The sequence below is a fragment of the Colletotrichum chrysophilum genome, assembly GCF_026319265.1.
Source record: "Colletotrichum chrysophilum strain AFK26 chromosome Unknown scaffold_114, whole genome shotgun sequence".
In the NCBI taxonomy this organism is placed as follows: Eukaryota; Fungi; Ascomycota; class Sordariomycetes; order Glomerellales; family Glomerellaceae; genus Colletotrichum; species Colletotrichum chrysophilum.
This window is the reverse complement of record NW_026517401.1, coordinates 1-22,684: the sequence shown is the minus strand read 5'-3', so window position 1 is coordinate 22,684 and position 22,684 is coordinate 1. Positions and strand designations below refer to the sequence as shown.

The 22,684-nt window shown below is 49.9% G+C and overlaps 6 protein-coding genes across 6 annotated transcripts; 3 read left to right on the top strand and 3 right to left on the bottom strand.

Annotated features, from left to right (window-relative positions):
- Positions 1-2,433: 2,433 nt before the first annotated feature.
- On the bottom strand, positions 2,434-3,511 carry COL26b_010533 (uncharacterized protein; the record flags this gene model as incomplete). Its single annotated transcript, XM_053183228.1, has 3 exons — positions 2,434-2,517; positions 2,549-2,652; positions 2,707-3,511. 3 exons carry the CDS (start codon positions 3,509-3,511, stop codon positions 2,434-2,436), a joined length of 993 nt encoding a protein of 330 aa, XP_053032796.1.
- Positions 3,512-4,660: 1,149 nt separating this feature from the next.
- On the top strand, positions 4,661-5,896 carry COL26b_010532 (uncharacterized protein; the record flags this gene model as incomplete). The annotated part of the gene is made up of 2 exons (XM_053183227.1): positions 4,661-4,839; positions 4,918-5,896. The coding sequence occupies 2 exons, from the start codon at positions 4,661-4,663 to the stop codon at positions 5,894-5,896; spliced, it is 1,158 nt and encodes a 385-aa protein (XP_053032795.1).
- A 970-nt stretch (positions 5,897-6,866) lies between these two features.
- COL26b_010531 (uncharacterized protein) lies at positions 6,867-8,252 on the top strand (the record flags this gene model as incomplete). Its single annotated transcript, XM_053183226.1, has 4 exons — positions 6,867-7,157; positions 7,211-7,585; positions 7,647-7,746; positions 7,798-8,252. The coding sequence occupies 4 exons, from the start codon at positions 6,867-6,869 to the stop codon at positions 8,250-8,252; spliced, it is 1,221 nt and encodes a 406-aa protein (XP_053032794.1).
- Positions 8,253-16,005: 7,753 nt separating this feature from the next.
- On the top strand, positions 16,006-18,749 carry COL26b_010530 (uncharacterized protein; the record flags this gene model as incomplete). The annotated part of the gene is made up of 7 exons (XM_053183225.1): positions 16,006-16,359; positions 16,427-17,104; positions 17,160-17,441; positions 17,503-17,766; positions 17,815-17,992; positions 18,045-18,334; positions 18,381-18,749. 7 exons carry the CDS (start codon positions 16,006-16,008, stop codon positions 18,747-18,749), a joined length of 2,415 nt encoding a protein of 804 aa, XP_053032793.1.
- Positions 18,750-19,333: 584 nt separating this feature from the next.
- On the bottom strand, positions 19,334-21,009 carry COL26b_010529 (uncharacterized protein; the record flags this gene model as incomplete). The annotated part of the gene is made up of 3 exons (XM_053183224.1): positions 19,334-20,503; positions 20,556-20,619; positions 20,684-21,009. The coding sequence occupies 3 exons, from the start codon at positions 21,007-21,009 to the stop codon at positions 19,334-19,336; spliced, it is 1,560 nt and encodes a 519-aa protein (XP_053032792.1).
- Positions 21,010-22,279: 1,270 nt separating this feature from the next.
- Positions 22,280-22,543, bottom strand: COL26b_010528 (uncharacterized protein; the record flags this gene model as incomplete). Its single annotated transcript, XM_053183223.1, has 1 exon — positions 22,280-22,543. A coding segment is annotated over one exon (264 nt), but the record flags the coding sequence as incomplete, so codon positions are not given.
- Positions 22,544-22,684: the final 141 nt, after the last annotated feature.

Below are 22,684 nucleotides of genomic sequence, written 5' to 3'. Positions count from 1 at the left end.
CCGGTATGACATGATCCTTTCAATGTCGATTCTCTGCAGTCACTGCCAAGCGATCCCTCTCAACGACGACCAACTCGGCAGTCATACAACAGTAGCAGCAGATGGGTCACAGTATCTTGACTTTGACAGCGAGTGTGAATCTTTCGAGATTCCGATTGACTGGCATTTCGAAATCACTTGGCCATCACTCGAACAACTCCATGCTCGTCTGCAAAGTTTCTATTGCCCAATTTGTCGTTGGATTAAAGACGCACTCACTGAGATTCGTGCGGACAGAATGTTTGAGTTGCATGAAGTCAGAGGATTTGTCAAGACATCGTTATCTTACGCATGGGGCCTGTCTCCTGGAGTTGCAAGACGCGGGCTTCGGGCGTTAGTAATGAATGCCCACTTTCACTCCCACAGCAAAAGTAAGAAATGGTGTAGTTCTTATGGTTAGACATTGACCAGCTATACAGATTTGATAAAAAGTCTTTCCGCTGATTTTCGAATCACGTCCAGCAGAGTAATTCCCACCCACACATCATCGGGTAACTATTGAACATGACACTGGATTGAAAAAGCAGGAAGACTAATGTCCTAGCCTTGTAGATAGTCTAGGCGCACAACCAGTTGCTTCATGGCTCAGTCTTGGCGACCCAATCTCTTACCTGGATCCTGAATACGTTCAGTGGATGGAAGAGAAGCTTTCCTTGTGCGAAAACCATACACAAGTTTGTCATCCCATGGCACGAGAGCATTTCATTCCCGACAGACTCATAGATGTGTCCAATGATGCTCTCAAAATTGTTCCAAAAAGGGAAATATGGCAGGGACCCGAAACCTTTGACCGAAGATATGCGGCCCTGAGCTACTGTTGGGGAAAGAAAGAAGATGCCTTAGCTCAGGCAAAACTGACCGCGGCGAACATGGCCCAAAGGCTTCAGAATTTTGATTTCTCAGAGCTCACCATTTCAATCCAGGAATCCATAATGGTCACTAGAGCTCTTGGGTTGAGATATCTCCGGGTCGACGCACTCTGTATCATCCAGGGTGCTGGAAGCGACTGGGCCATCCAGTGCGCCATAATGGACAAGATTTATCGCAATGCATACGTTACTGTCTGCGCGTTAGGGTCGGCCAGCTGTCGGCAAGGATTTCTGCAGAAGCGAGCAAAGATGATTCTACCTTTTCAATCCCGACTTCATCCCAGCATCACAGGCTCGTTTGCAGTTGACCAGCCAGTCATCCGCGAGACAGGACACTGTCTGGACCCTTGGTCAATGGACTATGATGTCGCAGAGAGTAACTGGGATGACAGAGGATGGACCTTCCAGGAAAACGTGCTTTCAACACGAATGTTGCTATTCGGGAAGCGCAGTGTCCATTTCTCTTGCTCCGAATTTCACGTTTCCAAGCAATGCCGTCACTGGGCTGGGAGCGAATCATTTCAATTTCCATCAGCGAAGCATATGGAGTATGACCGCGTTGAACTTTATGATAGGTGGTCTTCCCGCCTTGTCACCTCTTACACGGACCGGACCAAAACCCTGACAGTCGGAACGGACGTTTTACCGGCATTTGCGGGCACAGCTCGCCTATTCCAGGATTTAGTTTGTGACGAATATGTAGCAGGACTCTGGAAAGGGGATCTCCACCGGGCATTGGTATGGATGCGCGTTGAGGCAGCAGATGACCGAGTCTGGCTGGATGGGCTATTGAGCCCTAGGACTTACATGGGACCCTCATGGAGCTGGGCCAGACTTGCCCACATGTGCGACGGAGTTGCCTTCCCCATGTATCAAGTCGGAGAGTACGCTGTGTTTTCACACACCCGCTGTCAGCCAGAGTATGATCTGCATCATTTCGAGGCTACGCCGTCCGGGCCCAATCAATTTGGTGCAGTATCCAACGGCGTATTGGAGATTACCGCCAAATCGCTTTCTCTTAAATCCAGCATGTCGACGACACAGGAACAGGCGGCGTGGTGCGACGAAAGCATTTTCCGGCTTCAATGCGATGGAACAACCACCGTCGATATACAGTTGGACTTTGAATGTCTCCGAAATGATATCGTGATGGTTACTTTGGGGGTGGAGGGTTCAAGACTTCGATTGATCCTCATTGGGAGTACGATCGAAGAGCCTAAGGCAAATGAGTTCTGTGAAGACGATGCTGAGAGCGACGAATGGATAGAATGCCGCATTGATCACAATGAGCAGAGTGGAGTGCGTCATCCCATTGAAGGAAAACAGCCGTTAAGACCTATAGCAAAGAAGGATCGAACGGCATATGGGTTGGTGATCTACCCGACGCTCGTGAGTGGAGAGTTCTACCGGGTTGGGATATTCTTCTCTACACCGCAGTCAGGGGCAGGACCTGATATTTTTGATCTGTCTCATACGGAGAGAATATCTATTGTCTAGGGAAGTCTGAAGTGTATATCCTTCCTTCTTACTCATTCAGACCCGCACAGAAGCTACGGATCATACGGTCCTGTAGCTCGGCGACCTGTGAGTAGTTCGGCTTCTCCAGACTCTTTGACGAGATAGATGTCTTCATGTCTTACACCAAACCTATTCTCAAGGTAGATGCCTGGCTCATTGGTGAAGGTCATGCCCGGCTGAAGCAAAACTTGGTTGTTCCACTTATTCAAGTAAGGGGACTCGTGGGCTAAGAAACGTTAGCAATCATACGTGGGTCTCGGCGGCGGGTACGAAAACTCACCTTTGATACCAATGCCATGTCCCAGACGGTGAGTAAAACCGTAACCGTAGCCTGCATCCTCAATAACAGTGCGCGCGGCAATGTCAACACTGGCAGCCGTGTTGTTCGGCTTGAAAGCAGCAGCAGCCGCAGTCTGTGCTTCCAACACAATGTCCCAGACCTTGAACTTCTCCGCTCGGAGCCCGGAGGTCAATTCAGAGGTATGCATTGTTGATGACTTCCCGAGAAGTCCCAGGAGCATACCAATCATGCTGCGTCTTTCTATCTTGGGCGGGTCAATGAAGAAACTGCGACAGATGTCCGAGCTGTAACCCAAATAGTGAGCGCCAACATCAATGACGACCATGCTCTCGGTCGTCAACTTCTTCCAGCCAGTGACGAAGCCGCCATGGGGTAAGGCTCCGTGCTCTTCAAACAAAACAATGTTGAAGAAGAGTTGGAAGTCGATGGACAAAAGAGCACCGTTCAGGATTTCAGTTACCTCATCCTCGGTGAGACCAGGAACTAGGCAAGGCCGCATTGCCCTAACCGCAACCACGGTCCCGGTGTTGACGGCGCGGAGCAGCTCTACTTCTGCAGGAGTCTTCTGTTGTCGCACAAGCTCCACTTCCGGGTTCAGACCGACGGTCTCAAATCCGACGGAGTCCAGACCACGGACGATGTAATCACGCATCTCCTCATCAACCATGACTTTGGCCTTGTGGCCATCGAAGAGACGCGACTTAAGTAGTGTATCGTATGGATTCCAGTGCTCTTCCCAGATCACAATGTCAAGATCCTCGTCTCTAGAAGGAATTCCCAACATGCGAACTCGGCCCTCTTCGAAATGGGGGGACAGAAAAGCTGTTTTGGCAGTGACTTCACCAGATGATGAGGTCTGAGGCAAGACCAACATCAGGAACGGTCGCTCCTCAGGCTCCCATGGCTCCCAATCGACTTGGGAAATATTGCCATAGTATCTTGTCCAACGTCAGAACCGACAGAAAGGCTATTTTCACAGGGCGGACTGCTTACTGAAAAGTGTAGCCGGGCTCAAGTACGAAGGCGTCTACACCTGTAGCGGCTAAGGCCTTGGCAAGACGATCCCGTCGCTCAATGAACTCGTCGCTGGCAATGGGCACAGCAGAGTCAATAAACGACAAGTCAGACCTCAAGTTGTCGATGGCGCACTGCTGAACCTTTTGGAAGACTGTGTGTTGGCTGATGTGGGATAAAGAACATTTGTAGAAAGTGATAGCCAAGAGAAAGAGCGCAGTCGCAACAAGGGGAACCATTCGGGTGCCGCTCGCCTTCGAATGCGGCGTCGGAGCCGGAAAGGCTGGAGCGCCTCTGGGATGCTTCTCTGAATTTGGCATCGGTCGTTTTGTATCTTCAACATACAATTGTAAGATTTGTCAAGTCAAACTGACGAATGGAATTGTGTCTTTTTGATTTTTTTGCGAGTGAGAAAATGACAGGCAAATGCAGAGACGACAGAGGATGAACTGCCGAGAGGTCGGATGTCGGGGGCTGTCCGACTTCGCGCACCAACCCCTCTCCGGGGTGCAGCAGATGCGGATCATTTCCTGGCTTTGGAATGTTCCCCACACGAGTCATGCCAGCCACGCAGCAGGTACCAACACTTGCAGCGACCAACTTGTATCATTCGCAAGGGTGTTGATAACGCATGCGTGTTTCCCTCGGGTTACATCGCCGAACCGGACCAGCAGATAGGAATGCAATCGCTGCCTATTGTTTGCCGAAGACCTAAGGGACCCGGTCCGGAGGGTTGGGTGAGATATCGAGCCGCGGTGACGAGTAAAATGGATGGGTGGTCCGCTGGAGTTAGGGGAGGATTGTCGTTACCCTCTTCTCTCCCGGTTTTGCCCATCAATCTTATGTTTTGCCCGTGGAACTGCAGCGAACCGGCACTATGAGCCCCGAACCAACACACGACATCGACGCGCCCACAAAGATGCCGACGACTTTTGCGGGCAGCGACAAGATTGCAGCCGATCATGCAAAAGCGGCCGCAAATGTGGAGAAAGGAGAAATAGACATCATGACTGAGGAGCCTGAGAAGACCTATTACAGCACCGTTTCTGTCTGGCTTATGGTCTTATTTTCTGGCTTGGCGATTGGTTCTGACGGATAGTATGACTCTTTTCAGAACTCTCGCCATATCTAGCCTTGATCCCTCTTGACGTGCGAAACTAACAGTTGTCTCTACAGCAATGCCGCCGTCATTGGCAATGTGGAGCTGCTGCTCGCTATTCTGTATCCCGACGAATTAACTGACACAATCTACCAGCGTCTGTCAAATGCGTTCCTCATCGGAATGATTGTTGGCATGCTGCTTTTTGGCGTGGTAGTTGACCAACTTGGACGAAAGACCGGCGCCGTTGCAACCACAGTTCTGTTGGTGCTGGGCATCACGCTCTCCACGGCGGCCAGTGGAACAGACCCGACTGGAATGTTCTGGATGTTGATTGTGGCTCGCGGTATAGCCGGCGTTGGTGCTGGTGGAGAGTATCCTGTGTCAGGCGCTGGTGCAGCCGAAGCCACAGACGAAGACGCCAAGTATCGCAAGAGGAGAGGCTTCATGTTCGCCATGTTGGCGGATCTGTCAAGCAGTCTGGGATATATTTGGGGCGCTTTGGTGCCCTTGCTTCTCTTGCTGTGTGTTGGTCAGCAAGTTTCCAAGTATGACATCGTTTGGCGAACGTCTTTTGCTCTTGGAATGGCGCCCCCGCTTCTTATTTTCTGGTTTAGAATGCGCATGGCCGTTTCAACAGCATACCGCAAGTCAGCAATGCGTAAGCAGCGCACACCTTACTGGCTGGCTTTGAAAAGATATTGGAGGCCTCTCATCGGCTCCGCTTCGACTTGGTTCTTGTACAACTGGATCAGCATTCCTTTTGGTATTTTCAGCTCTACCATCATGTCTCGAGCCAACGCCGGTGACAGCCTCGTTAAAACACTTGGATGGGGTGTCGTAATCAATTGCTTTTACGTACCCGGTCCCTTTATCGGAGGATATCTCTCCGACAAGATTGGTCGACGTCAGACTATGGCCTTGGGGTTCACACTGCAGGCAATCCTTGGATTTGTTCTCGGTGGAGCGATGAACCCTATCCAAAACATCTTCCCATTGTTCGTCGTGTTGTACGGTATTTTCTTGACGCTGGGCGAAGTTGGACCCGGAAGGTAAGTGAGACAAGGGCGAGTTGCCTAGATTCGGCGGAAAAGCTCGACTAACAAGCTGTCCAGTACGGTTGTCTTGACTGCTTCTGAGTGTTTTCCAACGTCCATAAGAGGACAGATGATGGGTCTAATCTCGGCTTTCTCAAAAGCTGGAGCGGCTATTGGGACACAGGTAACTTCGTCTCTTCTCGCTAGATTGTGGTCTTTGCTTCTCAAACTGACTCATCTAAGGTGTTTACGGCCATTCTCAACTCCTACACGTCGGATCCCTCCAAAGGAAACCAGGTAGCTTTCCTAATTGGCTCAGGGTTTGCTGTTCTAGGTGCCATAATTGCGCTGTTTGTTATTCCGGACGTGTCTCGCCGGCTGAACGATGACGATGAGGCTTGGAAAAAATATCTGCAGGAGAACAATTGGGAGGCGCAGTGGGGTGACGAGGTTACTCGAGATCCATCGGGAGTAATTATGAACAAGGCCGCCTCCTGAGAATGAGGTTCTCAGTTCCATGGAAACTGGGATTGAATTAGTGGTTACTCAAAGGTCCGTCTGGCCGAGCTTGATAAGTTACTGAGCCCGGGAGGTAATTTTCTACTGCTGCTGCTCAAACAGGTTTTGTCAATCGTAGCACTCGACATTTACTGTGTGACCCGTGTCCGAGATATTGAGAAATGCGTCCTGATCCTGTCCTTAGAAGTTGAGATGGTGCACCGGGGCACTTGGACAACGTGAATAGGCTGTGTGATTGCATCTTGTGAAGCGGGATGGCAAGGTACCATTCGGTCAAGATCCCCTTGCGATGATCCTTGTTGACCTACCTATTGAGGGTTAGCGAGCTAGAAATACGAGAGCCAAGAAAACAGATTCGGGTAACCAGCAGTTTCTATTATTGTTGCGTGATCAAAGCTAGAGCATAAAACGTGGAATCTCCCGTCGGAAAAGTGAGTTCCTCTCAATTTCGGATCCCCAGCTGCGTCAAAATGAAGTTCAATCTCTCCATTCTTTTGAACGGCATTCCATTTGCCTTTTCCCAAATCTTGGCAGGTCGAGACCTTGCGATTCCAAATAAATACATCATCAGTCTGAAGGCGAATATACCCGAGACTGCTGTTGAAAACCATCTCAGATGGGTGCACGAAGTCCACAAGAAGCGGAATCTAGCCCGTCGCGACCTCGTCGGAGTTGAAAAGACCTTTGACATCGGCTCTTTCCACGCTTATACGGGTTCTTTCGACGAAGAAACCTTGACGGAGATCCAAGCAAATGAAGTCGTACGTCTAGTCACAAAAGAGAACAGTGGGATAATGTTTGACTTTTGTGACAGGTCGAGCGTGTGGAGCCAGATGCTTCCATCTATCCGTTTAATGTTGTGTCACAGCAGCAGGCGACATGGGGTTTGGGCACTATTTCCCACGTGGCCCCCATTGATGCCAATGCCAGCCTTAGAGATGGATTCGAATATCGCCACGACGAAAACGGAGGAGAGGGTACATTCGCATATGTGATTGATACTGGTGTCTGGATCGACAACCCCGACTTCGAAGGGCGGGCCGAACTAGGATACACAGTATTCGCGGACATCCCTTTCGAAGATAGCACTGGCCATGGCACGCATGTTGCTGGCACTATTGCGTCCAAAACATGGGGAGTTGCAAAGAAAGCGCGTGTTATTGCTATCAAAGTAATAGCACCTGGCCGAGTGAGTAACTAAATGGACTAAATGGAACGACCGAGACGCAGAGGCTAACATGCATCTGCAGGGTGTCATGTCGGACTTTATGGATGGATTCTCTTGGGCTGTGAACAACATCACGTCGATCCCTGGTCGTGCTGCAGTGTCAGTGATCAATATGAGCCTGGGTGAGTCATATGTGACTGCAAACTTGGTTTGGATAAGCTGACCCCAAAAAGGCGGCCCTATCAACTACGCATTTGATAGCCTGGTGCACGCAGCATCTGAGCACGGGATTCTGTCAGTCGTCTCCGCCGGCAACGCTGGTGTTGATGTGAACCGCGTATCTCCAGCTGGAGTAGTCAGTGCGATCACGGTCGCAGCTAGCGCTGCAAACAACACTGTTCTAAGCTACAGCAACTTTGGATCTAAAGTGGACTTGTATGCTCCAGGAGTTGATGTGTACTCGCTTTCATTGGAAGTAGGAAAGGACGTAGCATTGACTGGCACATCTATGGCCTCGCCCCACGTTTCTGGCCTGGTGCTGTACCTGAAGAGCCTGGAAGCCGGCCTAGACTCTGTTGAGGCAGTAACTGCCAGAATCTTGGAGCTGGCCAAGCCGGACGTCATTGATGGAGTACCGGAGTACACACCCAATCTGCTCGCATACAACGGAGTCGAAGCAAGATTGTAGCAAAGAGGGCGAGATTAATATCTGAGACATTAGTAAACCATCTTAGGCAAAGAAAACAGGTACATCGTACGACCCAGCCCACGCTGCCATGCCGGCATCACGAGGAAAGACAATTCAACGCTTCCGGACTGTGCTGTTCCTTTAACACCGAAGGAAATCCACCTCTAACCCCGAAATTTCTGGTCTAGATCCAGACAAGATTGGATTCGAGGACTTTCGGGTGTCTTGCCGTCTCATTTCCCCGCCTTGATAAGCCGTCACACGGGTGCATCTCCGGTCTAAAAGGGGTGTGGGGTGTGGGGTTCTACTGATTAGGTTCACTCCCACACTCCCAGGGAGGTCAAGTACAGCTCTTTCGCTTCCATATAAATTGGTGAACCCCCGAAGAAGATGGGATTCTTGGCCGTCGACGTAGATACTCAACAAATACGTCAGCCAGATCCATACGCAACCTACAATGACATTCAACCACGAGTTCAAAGCCAGTTTCAGTCTGGCATCAGTGGCAGCACTTGTCCTATCCATTGCTGTCTATGCATGGATAACATCAACGGTAGGGTTATGCTCATATCTCATCCTGTTTCCATAACTGACATTGATCACTAAGATTAGGAAATGGCGTCTTTCCAACGACCTCAAGTCTGGTATCAGACAAGTGGAGAACCACGCCCATAACGTAACGGCCAAGGCCCCCTTGGAACGGCTTGAAAACTTCGACTGGAAGTCCGCATCACCAAGGAAATTCAGACCTTTCAAGCCGATTTATCACATTACCATGGGTTCGTGCAATTCATAAGAATGCCGGTCAGACTGGTTTTGACAACTCTGGGTAAAGCCCTGCAGTCCGATACGCCGTCCGATCTTATCACAATCGACAAAGACTATCTGGAACGAATCAACCTTCGCAAAACCCTCATCAAGAAACACGGCCAGACAGTTCATGGATACATTCCATCCGGCCAGGATGCTGTGCAAGAGCTGTACAGCTACCTGATGTCAGAATACCTGCCAACTCGATATCCCACATTATTCGAACTAGCGGAAAACGGCAGCATCGTCAGGAATCAGGTAACACGAGATGAATACTCAGTCGAAACCCCAATCGATACACTCGCTGCCTTACGTGCAGTAGGCACGTCGGTCGAAGAGGACATTTTCATCCTCAAACCAACACCTGATGGACATCAGTGTGTGGCCTTCATGTGCTGCTTCCCATCAGGGTGGAACCCTGCCTCGAAGCTTGGGAAACATATGAATGCCATCCACACCACTGTTCCAGCGTATGAAAAAATAGGACCTAGCATGGAACGTTTCTTCACCAAGCTGAAATTTGGAGAGAGCGTCAAACGTGTTAATGTAAAGTCTATCTTGCGACGAAAAGAAGCTCAGAACGTATTAGCTAACGCAGTAGAAACCCAAGTGGACAATTCAGACTCACACAAGTCTGTATAATACGAAGGGGAATCACATTCACGGCGAATACAAGGTGGATCCCGAAGAACATATTGATGCAGAAAAGGTAGATACAGAAAGACTTGTGAGGCTGAAGATGAGATGAGCCAGCTAACAATTGCAAAGGCATTTGTGCGATGCGAATTGCAGACTTTGAGCCGACTCTCGAAGTCACACAGCATTCTCTTTTCTTTCAAGACATACTTGTACCCAGTGAAAGAGATCAAGGCGGAGGGCATGGGTTCTGCACTTGCTGATGCAATTGAAGGTCTGAAAAAAGGAAACTGCCCGGGAATGTGGAAGTATAAAAGCGCCGTCAGATGGGGAAAGCCGGTTTGCGAGTACCTGCGCGGTGCTTGAATTCATGATGGCATTGAAACGCGCTAGCTTGAAACTATCATTATGCACTCAAATTGTAAATGACAAGTTTCTATCGTAATTTCATGCTTGATGTTGGTGACCGGAAGTTTTGTGCGACGTACTAGTAAACCATACATTATGTGGGAGGCCTGAGACTCTGGGGGAACAGATGCTCGTGCTCGTGTGAATTAGATGACTTCGTTTAAGGGGACTGACACATCCTTCGTTCGGGCTTCAACAGGAATTGAATCACAGAAGAAGCGAACACGGAGAGACGCGGGGAAATAGCTGGTAGAACTGCAAGAGCAAGGCGGCGTGTCTGTAGCAAGTGTCCATCGAAGGTGGTACAATGTACGGATACCCCAGTCAATTCCAGACCTAGATTCCGGGGATACGCTATTTACGCGGGTTGCGGTGATACGCTAGACACGCTTTGGGCCCCCCACCCAACAGATGGCTGCCAGTGGGATGGATGACGGACTGCTGAAGGGGAAAGTCAAAAGAGACCCAGCTACTTGCACGGTAATGGACGTTAGCCAATGATTGAGTGGCAAAGACCATTTACCACGTGCTAACAGGCAAGTACAATTGATATCCAGCACCTGCGGCGCTCGCGATTGTTGTGGTTGTGGGGGCATGAGGATTCTTACTGTCCCACTCTCCAAAACCTTTTCCCAGGATTGTGCCCGGATTACCATATTGCGAAGTGGGAGTGCTGCAATCCCTTCAAATCCGATCATGCTCATGGTATCTGTCGATCGCAGCGCCGCTGTTGTCCCAGGCGTGTCGCCCGTATCGTGCGTAATCGCGCGCATAGCAGCAATGTGCACTTCAAGCCATGAAAGAACACAGAATTCTTACGCACTGAGAGCACAAGTCTTATGTGCCTCGGCAAGGTATCCTAGTATACGTTCCATTCTCGTAAGCCCCAGCCCCGAGCTCCGAAGTCGGCAAGTGTGGTGCTCAAGTGTCGTTCGATTTTCAACAAACGCGCAATAAGACGGTTCATCTTCAAAGAAGCACGATTGAGACTTCTCAGTCGCCCCAAAGGCCATGGTGATTCAGTAGTAAAACATTTAAAGTGCATCCAATGTTAAGTCAGAGTTTTATCGATCATACACATTGTTCTGAATCATGGAAGGTAAATAGTCTCACGGCTACGGAAGAGCATTATCTACTCCAAATTGGGTATCGCCGAGATTGGACCTACCGGAGTCCAAGTTTTGCCAAGCCTTGCATTCCAGTCATGTAAGTTGATGTGAAGAATGCCGAAAACGTAAAGACGACTAAATCGTAGCAGCTACCTCGTGGGCGGCAACTCTGTCTTTCTGGCTGCGCTCGAGTCACTGCATCGTCGCCTCTCCATGATACCACAATCATTCAGCGACGGAGTCATTGTTGCTATTGGATATCCTCTTTCTCCAGACTCAAGCACAGTGATGTGTCCTCGGCGGACAAAGGACCTCACCCCATCTGCTGAAGTAACGTCCGGGCTGGAGGGAGGAGCTGATGCTTTTCTCGACCTGATTCAAGACAAGCTGGAAGATCTAGTTAAACGAAGGATTCAGGAGCCGCGTGGCGCTACCATTGGGAAGGAGGCACTGTTTGGCCATTCTCTTAGAGGGTCTTTCGTTCTACATGCCCTTTGCACGAGACCAAATAGTTTCAACTGCTTTCTGGGTGGCAGTCTAAGAATTTAGTGGAACAACCGTTTTATCTTGACGGAGGAGGTTGGATTCCGTAGAACTGAACCCTGTGTGTCTTATTCGTCCTCGTTACTTTTGGCTGTCAGCGGGCAGGAACAGGATCCCCAGAGAAAGCGAGGTGAAGACTATTGCTATTGTAAAGAGAGAGCAGATCGTGACCAGCGGCGAAAGATGGTGGATGACGTTTCAACTATATAGAGACGCCTTCAGGTATATAGGAAGCTCAAGTACCTCGCCGCTCACATTCATAACAGAGAGGATCATAGCATTGTTATTGCATGTTTATTTAGTAGAGGGTTAGCGACGGTATTCGAGGACTGGCCTTTTGCAACACAATACTGACTGGTTAATCATGAAACTCTCTATAGACTCATTCTCATCTCAAATTATAAAGAAACAAATTTAAACACCGCGAGTCTTCTTAGCCTCAACAGTGACACTTTCAATGTCACCTCCCCTATCAGTTTCGATTTTGTCCATGCCCTCCTCTGGTGCGCTCGATCCTTGCGTCTGAACTAAATGAACAATTTTGACGAGCCACATTATAATCATCATTGGAGCTAGCGCGCATGTAGCTGAAATAGCAAGCAACTGCTGGGTCTCTCTGGATGCAAGGTTGATTGCTTGTCGCTCAGTTGTGCCGATGGCAAATTCCTGTGCAACGACAATAGACGCAAAGATAGACCTTGCCTTAGGCTTGGAAGTGGATGGGACATATTTCCCAAATTTTGTGAGAAGGTTTGAACGCTAAATACTGAGCATAGGTCAAGCCACGGATACCGCATCACGGTTGGCAGGTCACGTACCTTGTTCCAATAGTACCACCACGATTCATGCTCGCAAAAGCACTCCTGTAGCGACGGCGACGTCATCCCGGTCAGCCACCGTCTGAATGCAAGCCTGGACTGCAGTCTGACAGAGCCCTCTACCAATTCCGACTAGCGTCTTTGCGACGATGAAAGACGCCTCATTTGCGTGGTCAGCTCCACGCATATCGACGAGGTAGATTTGAAGGCCCTTGCCCAGGACACAAAGGGGAACACCAGCCAAGAGCACCAGACATGGACGAGATCTGGAAATATACGGGCGAAGAATTGCTGAAAACTAAAGGTTAGTCCCTCGGATGTAGCCCATCGACACTCGCCGGACTAGTCTGTATATATCCACATGTAACTTCTCCAAACTCTCTGTTGCGATCAGAAAACAAATGGTTTGCATGAACTGCTCGCGCAGAGGCGATTGATACTCAGCTAGATATGCTCCCACAACAATGTCACGGCAAACTTAATCATCAATGTACTAGGGTAAGAGTGGGATCAAATGACCGCCTTATTGGGGCCGGTAGCTATACGGCTCCCGAACAATGAAAGGGACAAAATCATTAATAAGGCTGGTTATAACATTTCTTTTCACTAGTAGAGATCAGGTTGATAATTTCAATGACATTAAAAGACGGGACGGGTACATCAACAATGGAAGTCTAGATTGGCATGTGTCCGAACACGAGCCTTGTCTGATTGCTCAACAGGACTCTGAAGATGCTTTAGACGGAAGAATAAGAGATTACTGTAGTCTATGTTACTAGAAGACATTTATTACTTCACTATAAGGCGATGATTGCATAGTAGGCGAGCTATAAAAGCCTATTATGTACACAGCAAATTGTCTGAACCTGAAATGACTTAATGAGCAGCTTATCCCTGAATCTGGCAACTGTTTCAAGGAGTTTCCGTACCATAGTAATCAGCTTTTGTAGTAAGGGCTATGTCACTGCTTGGAGAAAGGTTCGCTCGTGTTCAAGAGCGCTGGTCATTTCATCAAGTCGGCCCTGTGTGAGTCGCCAATTCTGCATCTTAGGTGTAATGCTAGTAAGCTGATCAAGTATGCAAATGAGAGTTCGTCCCAACAAGGGTTCCAATCGCTTTAAGACTCACTGGTGTTTCCAAAAGGCTCTACTGCCTCACCAGCGATGGGTTCAAATGTTCCATGTACTGTGCTGAAATTTTGCGGCATGAATGTCAAGAAAAACAACCATGAAACTGGCAACCCCAAGAATCGCTTCTTCAACAAGTAGAGAACATTGAACCCACGCACCAGCTTGTTATCTGATGACTCACGCGGGATACATGCACTGGAGAGTGAATGTCTGAAGGGAAGCATGTGGTGCGGGCAAAACATTGGATGTTGGAAAGGCAGATCCAAAGAATGTGCCCTGACGTTTGACACCGGATCTTGGTTACCAACAGGATTCAAGATCGACTCTATCCGATTTGAGTAATGGCCCCCAAGAATTGAAAGCCAAACAGCAGGATGCAGGTGCTTTGGTTGCGGCACCAACTAGCGCGCTGGAGGGTGCCGCCCGATGCGACGACGAGACCCCGCAGTCGATATGATGTGGTCTCCGAAGTATTAGGTGCTTACTTCGCGGGCCCACGTACGTAAGTAAGCGAACGACTGTTCGCATAGGTATATGGACAAACATCGACGACCCTTCTCGACCTCATACGTTGGTGTGCTGCTTCAGCAAATGTGAAGTCACCAGCCACGGCCGTTTCGGATCCGGCCATTCTCATTCGCCTGACTGCGTTGAGTGCGGCGATGTTCAGCAAGAGGAGTGCTATCAGGTTCACCTGGGGGTGCCGCGGCCAAATCAGTGCACCGTTGCACAGGTTGTGGGCACGGCAGTGTCCCGTCTTCCAGCCCCCAGTCTCCACGGTCACGCTTTACTTAGCATGTCTGGGCTATATCCTCCACGTGAGTACGAAGGTGCCAGCGCAGAACCGAAAACAGTCATTCGAAGTACGAAGTACTGAAATGTCTCTGCGCCAGCTTGATCAACGCGTGACGGCGTGAATACGTAGATGGTTCGTACGACTCGTCACACACTCCGTTGGCTCAGTCTCTGGCATTCAGTCGGAAGCAACCTGACCATCCACGCAGTGCGGCTCGACAAAAGGACCTGAGCACTTGGGAATGCGCTGCCATTCCATTTGGGCGGCCGATCTAATCGACTTTGGGCTGCCCCCGAGGGAGAGGCCGAGATAAAGTTCCAGCTACTACGCTCCCCACGTCCCGACCACTGAGACCCGGGATCTCTCGGCATCCTCTTCCCACCAGCCACTCTTATCGCTATGGTATCACATTGCTTATCTCTTGCGTTGTGTTCCCAGGACGGAACTCCGGCTCAACCCTCGTCCCAAAATGAAGCGGGTGTGCAACCATCGCGCTCAATTCCCTCAAGTCCCGCCACTGGCGAGGAACTTTTGCCTATGATGTGCACGGGCAAGCCAACTAAGGAAATTGCCAAAGAAGCAAGAAATGATGTAAAAGTCGGAAAAAATCTTTCCAGAAGACATCCGGACCGCTGACAACTGAGCACGTCAGGTGTAGGATGCTGTTGCGACTCGTCCAAATTAAGGATCCACCCCCACACTAATCGACAAGGAGACAAAAAGTTCCTCGTCCCCAATTTGTGATTGGCAGGTCACGAATCCGAGGTTCGCCAAGTTGGCTAGCACACTGAAAAGCTTCCAACTTGTGGTCTCGACACTTCCTTGGCGACGCTTCTGCACAACCTGCCCGGCTGGGCGTTTGCTTGTATGTGCCACAATGTAACTTACCCTGGAATTGCCGCCGAGTATGATATGAGCATTGCTAGAACAGCTTCGCATCGCCACTTGGTGGGGCAGAGGGATATCAACCACCAACAAGAACAGCCTGCATCAGGAAACTCCTTATCACGTCAGTACGCGTAGACATTCACCTTCCTAATTGCACGTAGCTTCGCGTGTATATGAAGTGACATTCCAATTTACCGGGCCATTGGGTTTGCATGAGGATCCCTGTCGGAACTCGGACGCCCCTGCCCGACGCAACGTGTCGCCGACAATTCTGGGCGGACCTCCCACGACATCCAATGGCACAACACCCCCCTCCCATGGCGCCATCTGCCGCCGCCCAGCTTGACGAGTTATCGCACCAGACGTCTGTACCTTGTGAAGACAAAGGTTCCAGAACGAAGGTTCCGTATCATCTATGTACATGTAGTCTGTGAAACCACCAGCAAGGGGCTGGCTCAAAGCTTTTATAGACTCGACCGTCGCCGATGCGACTAGAGAACCATTTTGGTCGCACAACTCTCCTGAACATCGGTCGGTCGCATTCGCTCCCCCAGATAGCGGGGTCTTCAATATTTTCTCGAGCCTCAGTCCCTCGTAGGATTCGGCGCAGCAGCCATGCCAGCGCCAGACCCAATTGGTGACACCATCGTCGCCGGTGCTCTCAACCCTGTTGAAGGAAAGATTGTCTCCGTGCCAAACCACGCGGCCATCAACGAGAAGACCAGCTTTGCTGATACTGCTGCTGGTAAAGAGTTGGAAGCGGAAATTCAAGCTGTGGCCCCCCAATCGGAGAGTGGTAGTCATGGAAAGGACAATGGCAGCGAAGAAGTTATCATCAGAACTGGAGCAGATGCTGCTCAGCACCTGTTGCCTCTTCGGGATGACTTTCAACCCTCTTTGACATTTCGCAGCATCTTCCTGGCCACCTGCTTGTCGGCCTTTCAAGCTGTCATGAGTCAGATCTACACGGTATGTCTAGTCGTGCAACATTCCCTGAAGAAGGTGGACGAAACGTGTTGATAGTTCTCCGGTCCAGTTCAAACCCACCCAGGTCACCATCTCGGGAACCTTCATCGTTCTCATTGCCTATTTCATGGGCAAAGCATGGGCCAACTTTCTCCCCCGAGGCGATAAACTCGAAGCTCGGTGGAGGGAGAAGGGTGGGGAGGGAACGCCTCCTCGGTGGATTCGGACCGTCTCATTCTTGAACCATGGCCCTTGGAACTTGAAGGAACATGCCATTTGCGCCATTACTGCAACATCTGCGTCCAACGCTGCTGCTAGCATCACCGTGTTTGCTGCTCAGGACCTCTTCTACGACCTTCCTCTCAGCCCTGCGACCGTCGTGTTGAGCGTCATTTCCATCGGACTTTTTGGCTACGGAATCTGCGGCATCATGCGACCTATTGCTGTATGGCATGTTGATGCGGTGTACTGGAGCACTTTACCTACGGTAAAGACGCTTCAAGGACTCCATTGGCAAGACTTGAAGAACTCAAAACCGTTGAGGTGGTTCTGGTACAGCTTTGCAGGCATGTTTGCATATGAATTCTTACCTGCGTATATCTGGCCCTGGCTCAACTCGGTCTCAATTCCCTGCCTTGCCGCGATGCACGCAACTGGTACCAAAGCTGCTACTTTGACAAACCTCTTTGGCGGCTCTATCAACAACGAAGGACTTGGCCTCTTCAGTCTATCCTTCGACTGGCAATACGTAAGAGAAGACTTTCCCAGTGCTATAACATATTCACATCTCTAACTGGATCCAGATCACCTCTTTCAATACCTCTCTTCCCCTGGCACTGCAGGCGCATGCGGCTCTCGGATACTTCGTGTGCTTTATTGTGATGCTGGGTATCTACTACTCAAACGCCTGGGATGCGAAGTCCCAGCCATTCATGTCCACTCGTCTCAGGTCTGAAGATGGATCGACATACCCAATCGCGAAAGTCTTCACTGGTGGAGTGCTCAACAAGGAGGCTTTGGCGACTTATGGCATTCCAAGGCTCACGGGTAGCTTTGCGTACGCAATGTTCATGGCAAATGCTGCTGTAAGTCATATTCTTGACTGGGAAAGGTCGAGCCATCTAGAAGGATGCTAATGACTCGTAGATTGGCGCTCTCATTGCTCACTGCTTCCTGTTCTGGGGCGGAGATGTCGTTAATGCTTATAAGAGCGCCCGAAGCGGACGGTACGACGACAGGCATCACGCGCACATGGCGAAGCACTACAAAGAGACCCCATGGTGGTGGTATGTGGTGGTGCTTGTTCTCAGTTTCATCCTCGGTATAGTTGTGGTGACAACTCAGAATATCACCCTTCCGGCATGGGCATACATTGTGGCGTTGCTGTTGGGCATCTTTATTGCTCCCTTGGTATGTTGCACTCACAATGAGGCAGTCATGTTGCTGACAAGTTCTTAGAGTACCATTCTTTACTCTCGGTATGGTAATGGCATTGCGACCAACAACCTCTCAAAGATGCTTGCTGGACTTCTACTGCCTGAACGTCCCATCGGAAACATGTACTTCGCGGCTTGGTCGCACAACGTGATTTCTAATGCCGTCACTCTATCGAATGACTTGAAGATGGGCGAATATCGTGAGTCGCAACAATACTTATATCTGGACAGTGTCACTGATGTTCCCCACAGTCAAAATTCCTCCCCGCGTTATGTTCTTGACCCAAGTGTATGGAACTATACTGGGCGGATTTATCAACTACGCTGTCATGATTTCAATTGTGAACGGCAACCGGGAGTTGCTTGTCGACAGCGACGGCAACAACGCTTGGAGCGGTGCCACTATGCAGTCATACAACACCAACGCAACCTCCTGGGCGCTAGCGCATTACCTGTACAAGATAGGTGGCAAGTATGAAATGGTGCCCATCGGCTTGGGAATCGGCTTTGGCATTGTTGCCTTTCATAGGCTCGTTGTTCACGTGAGTAATGCCAGAAGACACCGATATATCGGTACCCATGTCACAGACAGTACTGACGAGCCAACCTACGCACCAGTTCGTCCCCAAAATCCGTGGTTTCTCGCTGTCTGAGATCAACTTTCCCCAGTTCATCCAGTACGCCGGATTCATTCCGTATAACCAGTCGCAGACTTGCGTCATCTTCAGTCAAATCATCGCGGGCTTTTTCACGCAGTTCTATCTCAGAAACTATCGCCCGCCAATTTTCAGGGACTACTCGTATCTAGTGACTGGCGCAATGGACGGCGCTAGCCTTACTGTTCTGTTCATTCTGTCCTTCGCTGTGTTTGGGGCGGGAGGCTCTTCAAAGCCTTTCCCAACGTGGTGGGGCAACAATGCGGATGGTTACTACGACCTTTGCCCGTCATCGGAATAAGTATGCATCTCTTGAACACGCATCGGTACCTACTAGGCTAAGATGGTCTGAGGCTATGGAGACTTTTGTTCCATACATCGCCCATCTCTGTCTAGTAGGCTCCCGCGGTGTGGCCAAGACATAACGTGTCAGTTGGGCCTGTAAATAGGTGACAGTAAAAATAAATCCCCATCAGCCCCGAGGCTTTCTACGGTAAGGTAGCCTTCGCTATCTATTACTGGAGGCATCACTAAACAGTTTCTCCCCCCATAACCCTTATAACGACGCTCATGAATAAATCAATGTGCACATTTGACCCTTCATGACCCAATTTCAAAAGTCGAAAGGACCTGACTTGTCTGATCCTTTGACCCTGAGACTGAGCCTCTTGCAGAGTTTAAGCTCAGTGTATTCGCTGGCCAATCGCAAATACGTCTATGTGCAGCGTGCCAGCTCTGTAATCATGTATCAAACTACGGAGTGATGTTGAATGTGATGGAAGGAGTTGCAGAAGCATTCGGAGGCATTGCGTAGGTAATGTTCCAGAACTCAAAGCCACTGTGCCTGGTCAGAAGATGAATTCAAAATGGGAGACCCTTGTTCACTTACTGGATGATGGAGCACGTACCGCCCACGAGCCCACAGAAACTGATCTCAGGATCTGGCAGAACTGATCCACTGGTGGTAATATTGATACCGTCCAAATCCCCAAATCCTTGAATATCACGTTTGCCGCCAATGGGGTTGGAGCTGACCATGAATGTAAAGATGCTTGAAACGTTGCCGCGTGGGTAAGTCAATGTCAACTGCCCCGGATCAACCTTCACTTCCATCGCTTGTTCAGTCCCGTGGAGGACTACGTATCCGATGCTGCCGTCATCTCGTGCCCATTGAACTGCAGCAGGCGACCACTGCAAAGAGTCTTGTCGGGGACCACCAAGAGTATCCTCGTAGTATGACTCAGCGCCAATGGTGACATTGTGAGAAAGCCATGCTGTAACGTTGCGAGGCGCCAAGTCGTGAGGAGGGGAAATTGCCGTGGTCTCGTACATATGATCCCCAGGAAACGACACGAGTTTTTGAATGACCGACTTTGGCACGAGTGCGTCGTGATATGGAGCCAGAACAGAGATGAGCGGCGCGTACTCAAAATCGTCAGCATGGGCCATGCTCCAGGTCTGACCAATACCCGGCGCCTGGGATTTGCCGACGAGGGACCAAATGTATATGTTGAGGATGGCGACGTATTGATTCATATCAAACCCGTAGGCTCTATCCCATGGACCCGCGATGTTGCGAAGGTTAGCGTTGTACATGTTTCCAATTGTTTCCCACACTGCCTCAATCATGCGTGCCCCGTTCTGGCCCATGAGAGACGATTCAGGCATGTACTTGGCCCATATTGTCAGCGCGTAGAGACTGACCCCTGCGTAGTTTGGACTGTTGAACTCAGAAAGCGTGTCGTTGCGGTCGAAAAGGTCCAAAATTTCTCGAGCGTACAGTTCTCCAGCTGCGGTCATATTAGAGTCGTTGAGCATACGGCCGGTCCATCCAGTAGCAACAGCCCTCATAAGAGCTGGGTTGCTGTAAGAAGGGTACAAGACATCATCATCCACGCCCCCGACGCGATAACTATCGCCAACAGTATTGTTCCGCATGCTCTCGAGGATGAGCATCTGAACATCTTCGGAAATCAGGTGCCTGAACTCCTCATATATAACGATGAGATTGCTGCCGATGAACCCTCGCCAATTTGGGTCCCAGGAGTTGAAGATCTGGTACAGAGTCAATAGACGAAGAGATGCTGCTTCGAAAAGGTAGACATACGTGCTTGGGGTATGCTGAGGATCCCACAGTTGGTTCCTCAGGATATACAGTATAGTCTCCATACCTAGATAGCCAGGAATAATTAGCAAGCTGCAAGAACACAATATCTAGCAATCCGTCACTCTTACCATTGTTCGCGTGGTACTTTTTTCTGGCCCGCGATGACGTTTTTAATGATCTTGACGGCCTCTTTCACGTCGTCTCCTTCATTGCGCTGAAGCAGGCCTGTTGCGTACCAGACGGAGGAGCGGGTTTCATGCTTGCCTGCGGCAAGCGGGAAGTAAAAAAAGTAAAGATAGCCAGCAATAGGATCATAAATCTTGTCCAGAAAGTTCATCGACTCATCAAACAGGTCTTGAGTGTGATCCGATAGATTGACTGCAACTGCTAAGTCCATAGCAGTGAGACAGGCAAGCAGACCAATCGAAAGAAGATTCTTAAATGAGGTATTCATGATGATGGGTTGTTTGCGTTACCTCCATAGGGTGAATTGAACGTGCCAATGTCGCGTCTTAAGACGGGGAGAAAGCCTGCATTTGCAGCAAGTTTTGCTTTCCAAGACAAGAAACTTCCGGACTATCAGAGTCATCGACTAAAGCCCCAACAATGTCTTTGCTTAGAAGCCGCCAGCCAAAGCCGGGTGCCAGCTCTGGATCAGCATGAGTACGTCCCGAGGATGGCCGGTTTGCAGGAAATCTCTCCGCGCGCCATTTGACTCTATTGGTGACTACGTACATCAACGGTATCATTGTTAGGTAGTAGTGTGGGGATTCAGATGGTGATCATTGCAGAATTGCCGGGCGAGGCTGTTCGCCGAACTCCCGATAAGAACAGTGTGGGGATGCCGATCAGCCGTGCCCCGCAAGCCGCTCCTACGGCAAACCCGGCGAAAGCACGAAAATCGACGATTGTCGTCCAACCGGACCGGAACCGGTCATTGCCGGCCTTCGCCGCAACTTCTGCTAGGAGGGAAGACTCTAAGTAAACCAAACATGGATATTACATTCTTTCTTTTTCCTACTAAATCTCTCAATTTGAGAAACTCTTCGTGATAGTTCGTACGCTGTTTCTTCCCGTCTAACTGCTTTTTTCCTTATTTGTGTCTCCAATCACAGGTACTTCCTTATCCAGTGTATGCGACACTTAGTTCTCCAACGAACTGATCGGCTTCTGAGTCTTTCTCGGAGAAAAAGTGAGATGTTAACTAGTAAACTTACAGTATACACCAAGTGGTCAAGGCCACCATGATTCTTCTCTAAACAGAAATTCTATGCCAGTCGTACTTTGAGATTTGGGCTGTTGAACCAAGATCCAGAGACGCTTATGACGGGATTTCCGGACTTGTTCCCAAGTATCTCCGACCAAGCCTGCGGGAGACGGAAGAGATGTTTAAGATCCCCAAACCGTCACTCAAATATGGCTGGCACCTTTGAATGCCTTGGCCTTCGAAGCTCCTGTGAACACCATCATAATATACGGTACGAGCCTTCAAAACCATCTGAGAGCTGTTTGACCAATTTCAAGAAGACTTATTCATTCACGCGTTACTCGGTCCACATTCCAATGCTTCCCCTAAAACTACAGTCCACAATTTCGATAATCGGAGTTTGCTCACCACACCCCACCGCGAAATCCACTAACCAGCTTTTACTACCTGTAAGAGGCGGCAACAGGATCACACGTAAAATTAAGCGCTATGTGAATGCCCCTCAGCGATTTCAGAGTTACGCGTCAATAATCTGGGCCTTGACACGTTCCCAATCCTTCGGCGGAAGTTGAGCAAGCAAAACCTTGAGCTTCTCGCATGCTGCGTGAATTTGCGAAGCCATAGCCTGCATTGGGTCCTGCTCTTTCGCCGAGCCGTCATAGCTACTGGGAGATGCCAGCATGGCGCCGACCCAGTCCAGACGAGCCTGGGAAAGCCACTTGGCGGTTTTGGGCTTCGCGTGCCACCGCATGGTGTTCTCGAGATTGAGGCATGTCATGAGCTGTCACGGTCTATGGACCGGTGTTCGGCCTTCGGCAAGACCCTCAGCCACGACTCATTGGACCCACCAAATCCAATGGCGTATTTGCTAGAAGGTTCCAGGAATATCGACAAGGTCAATGGCAAGGTTATAAGAATGCCC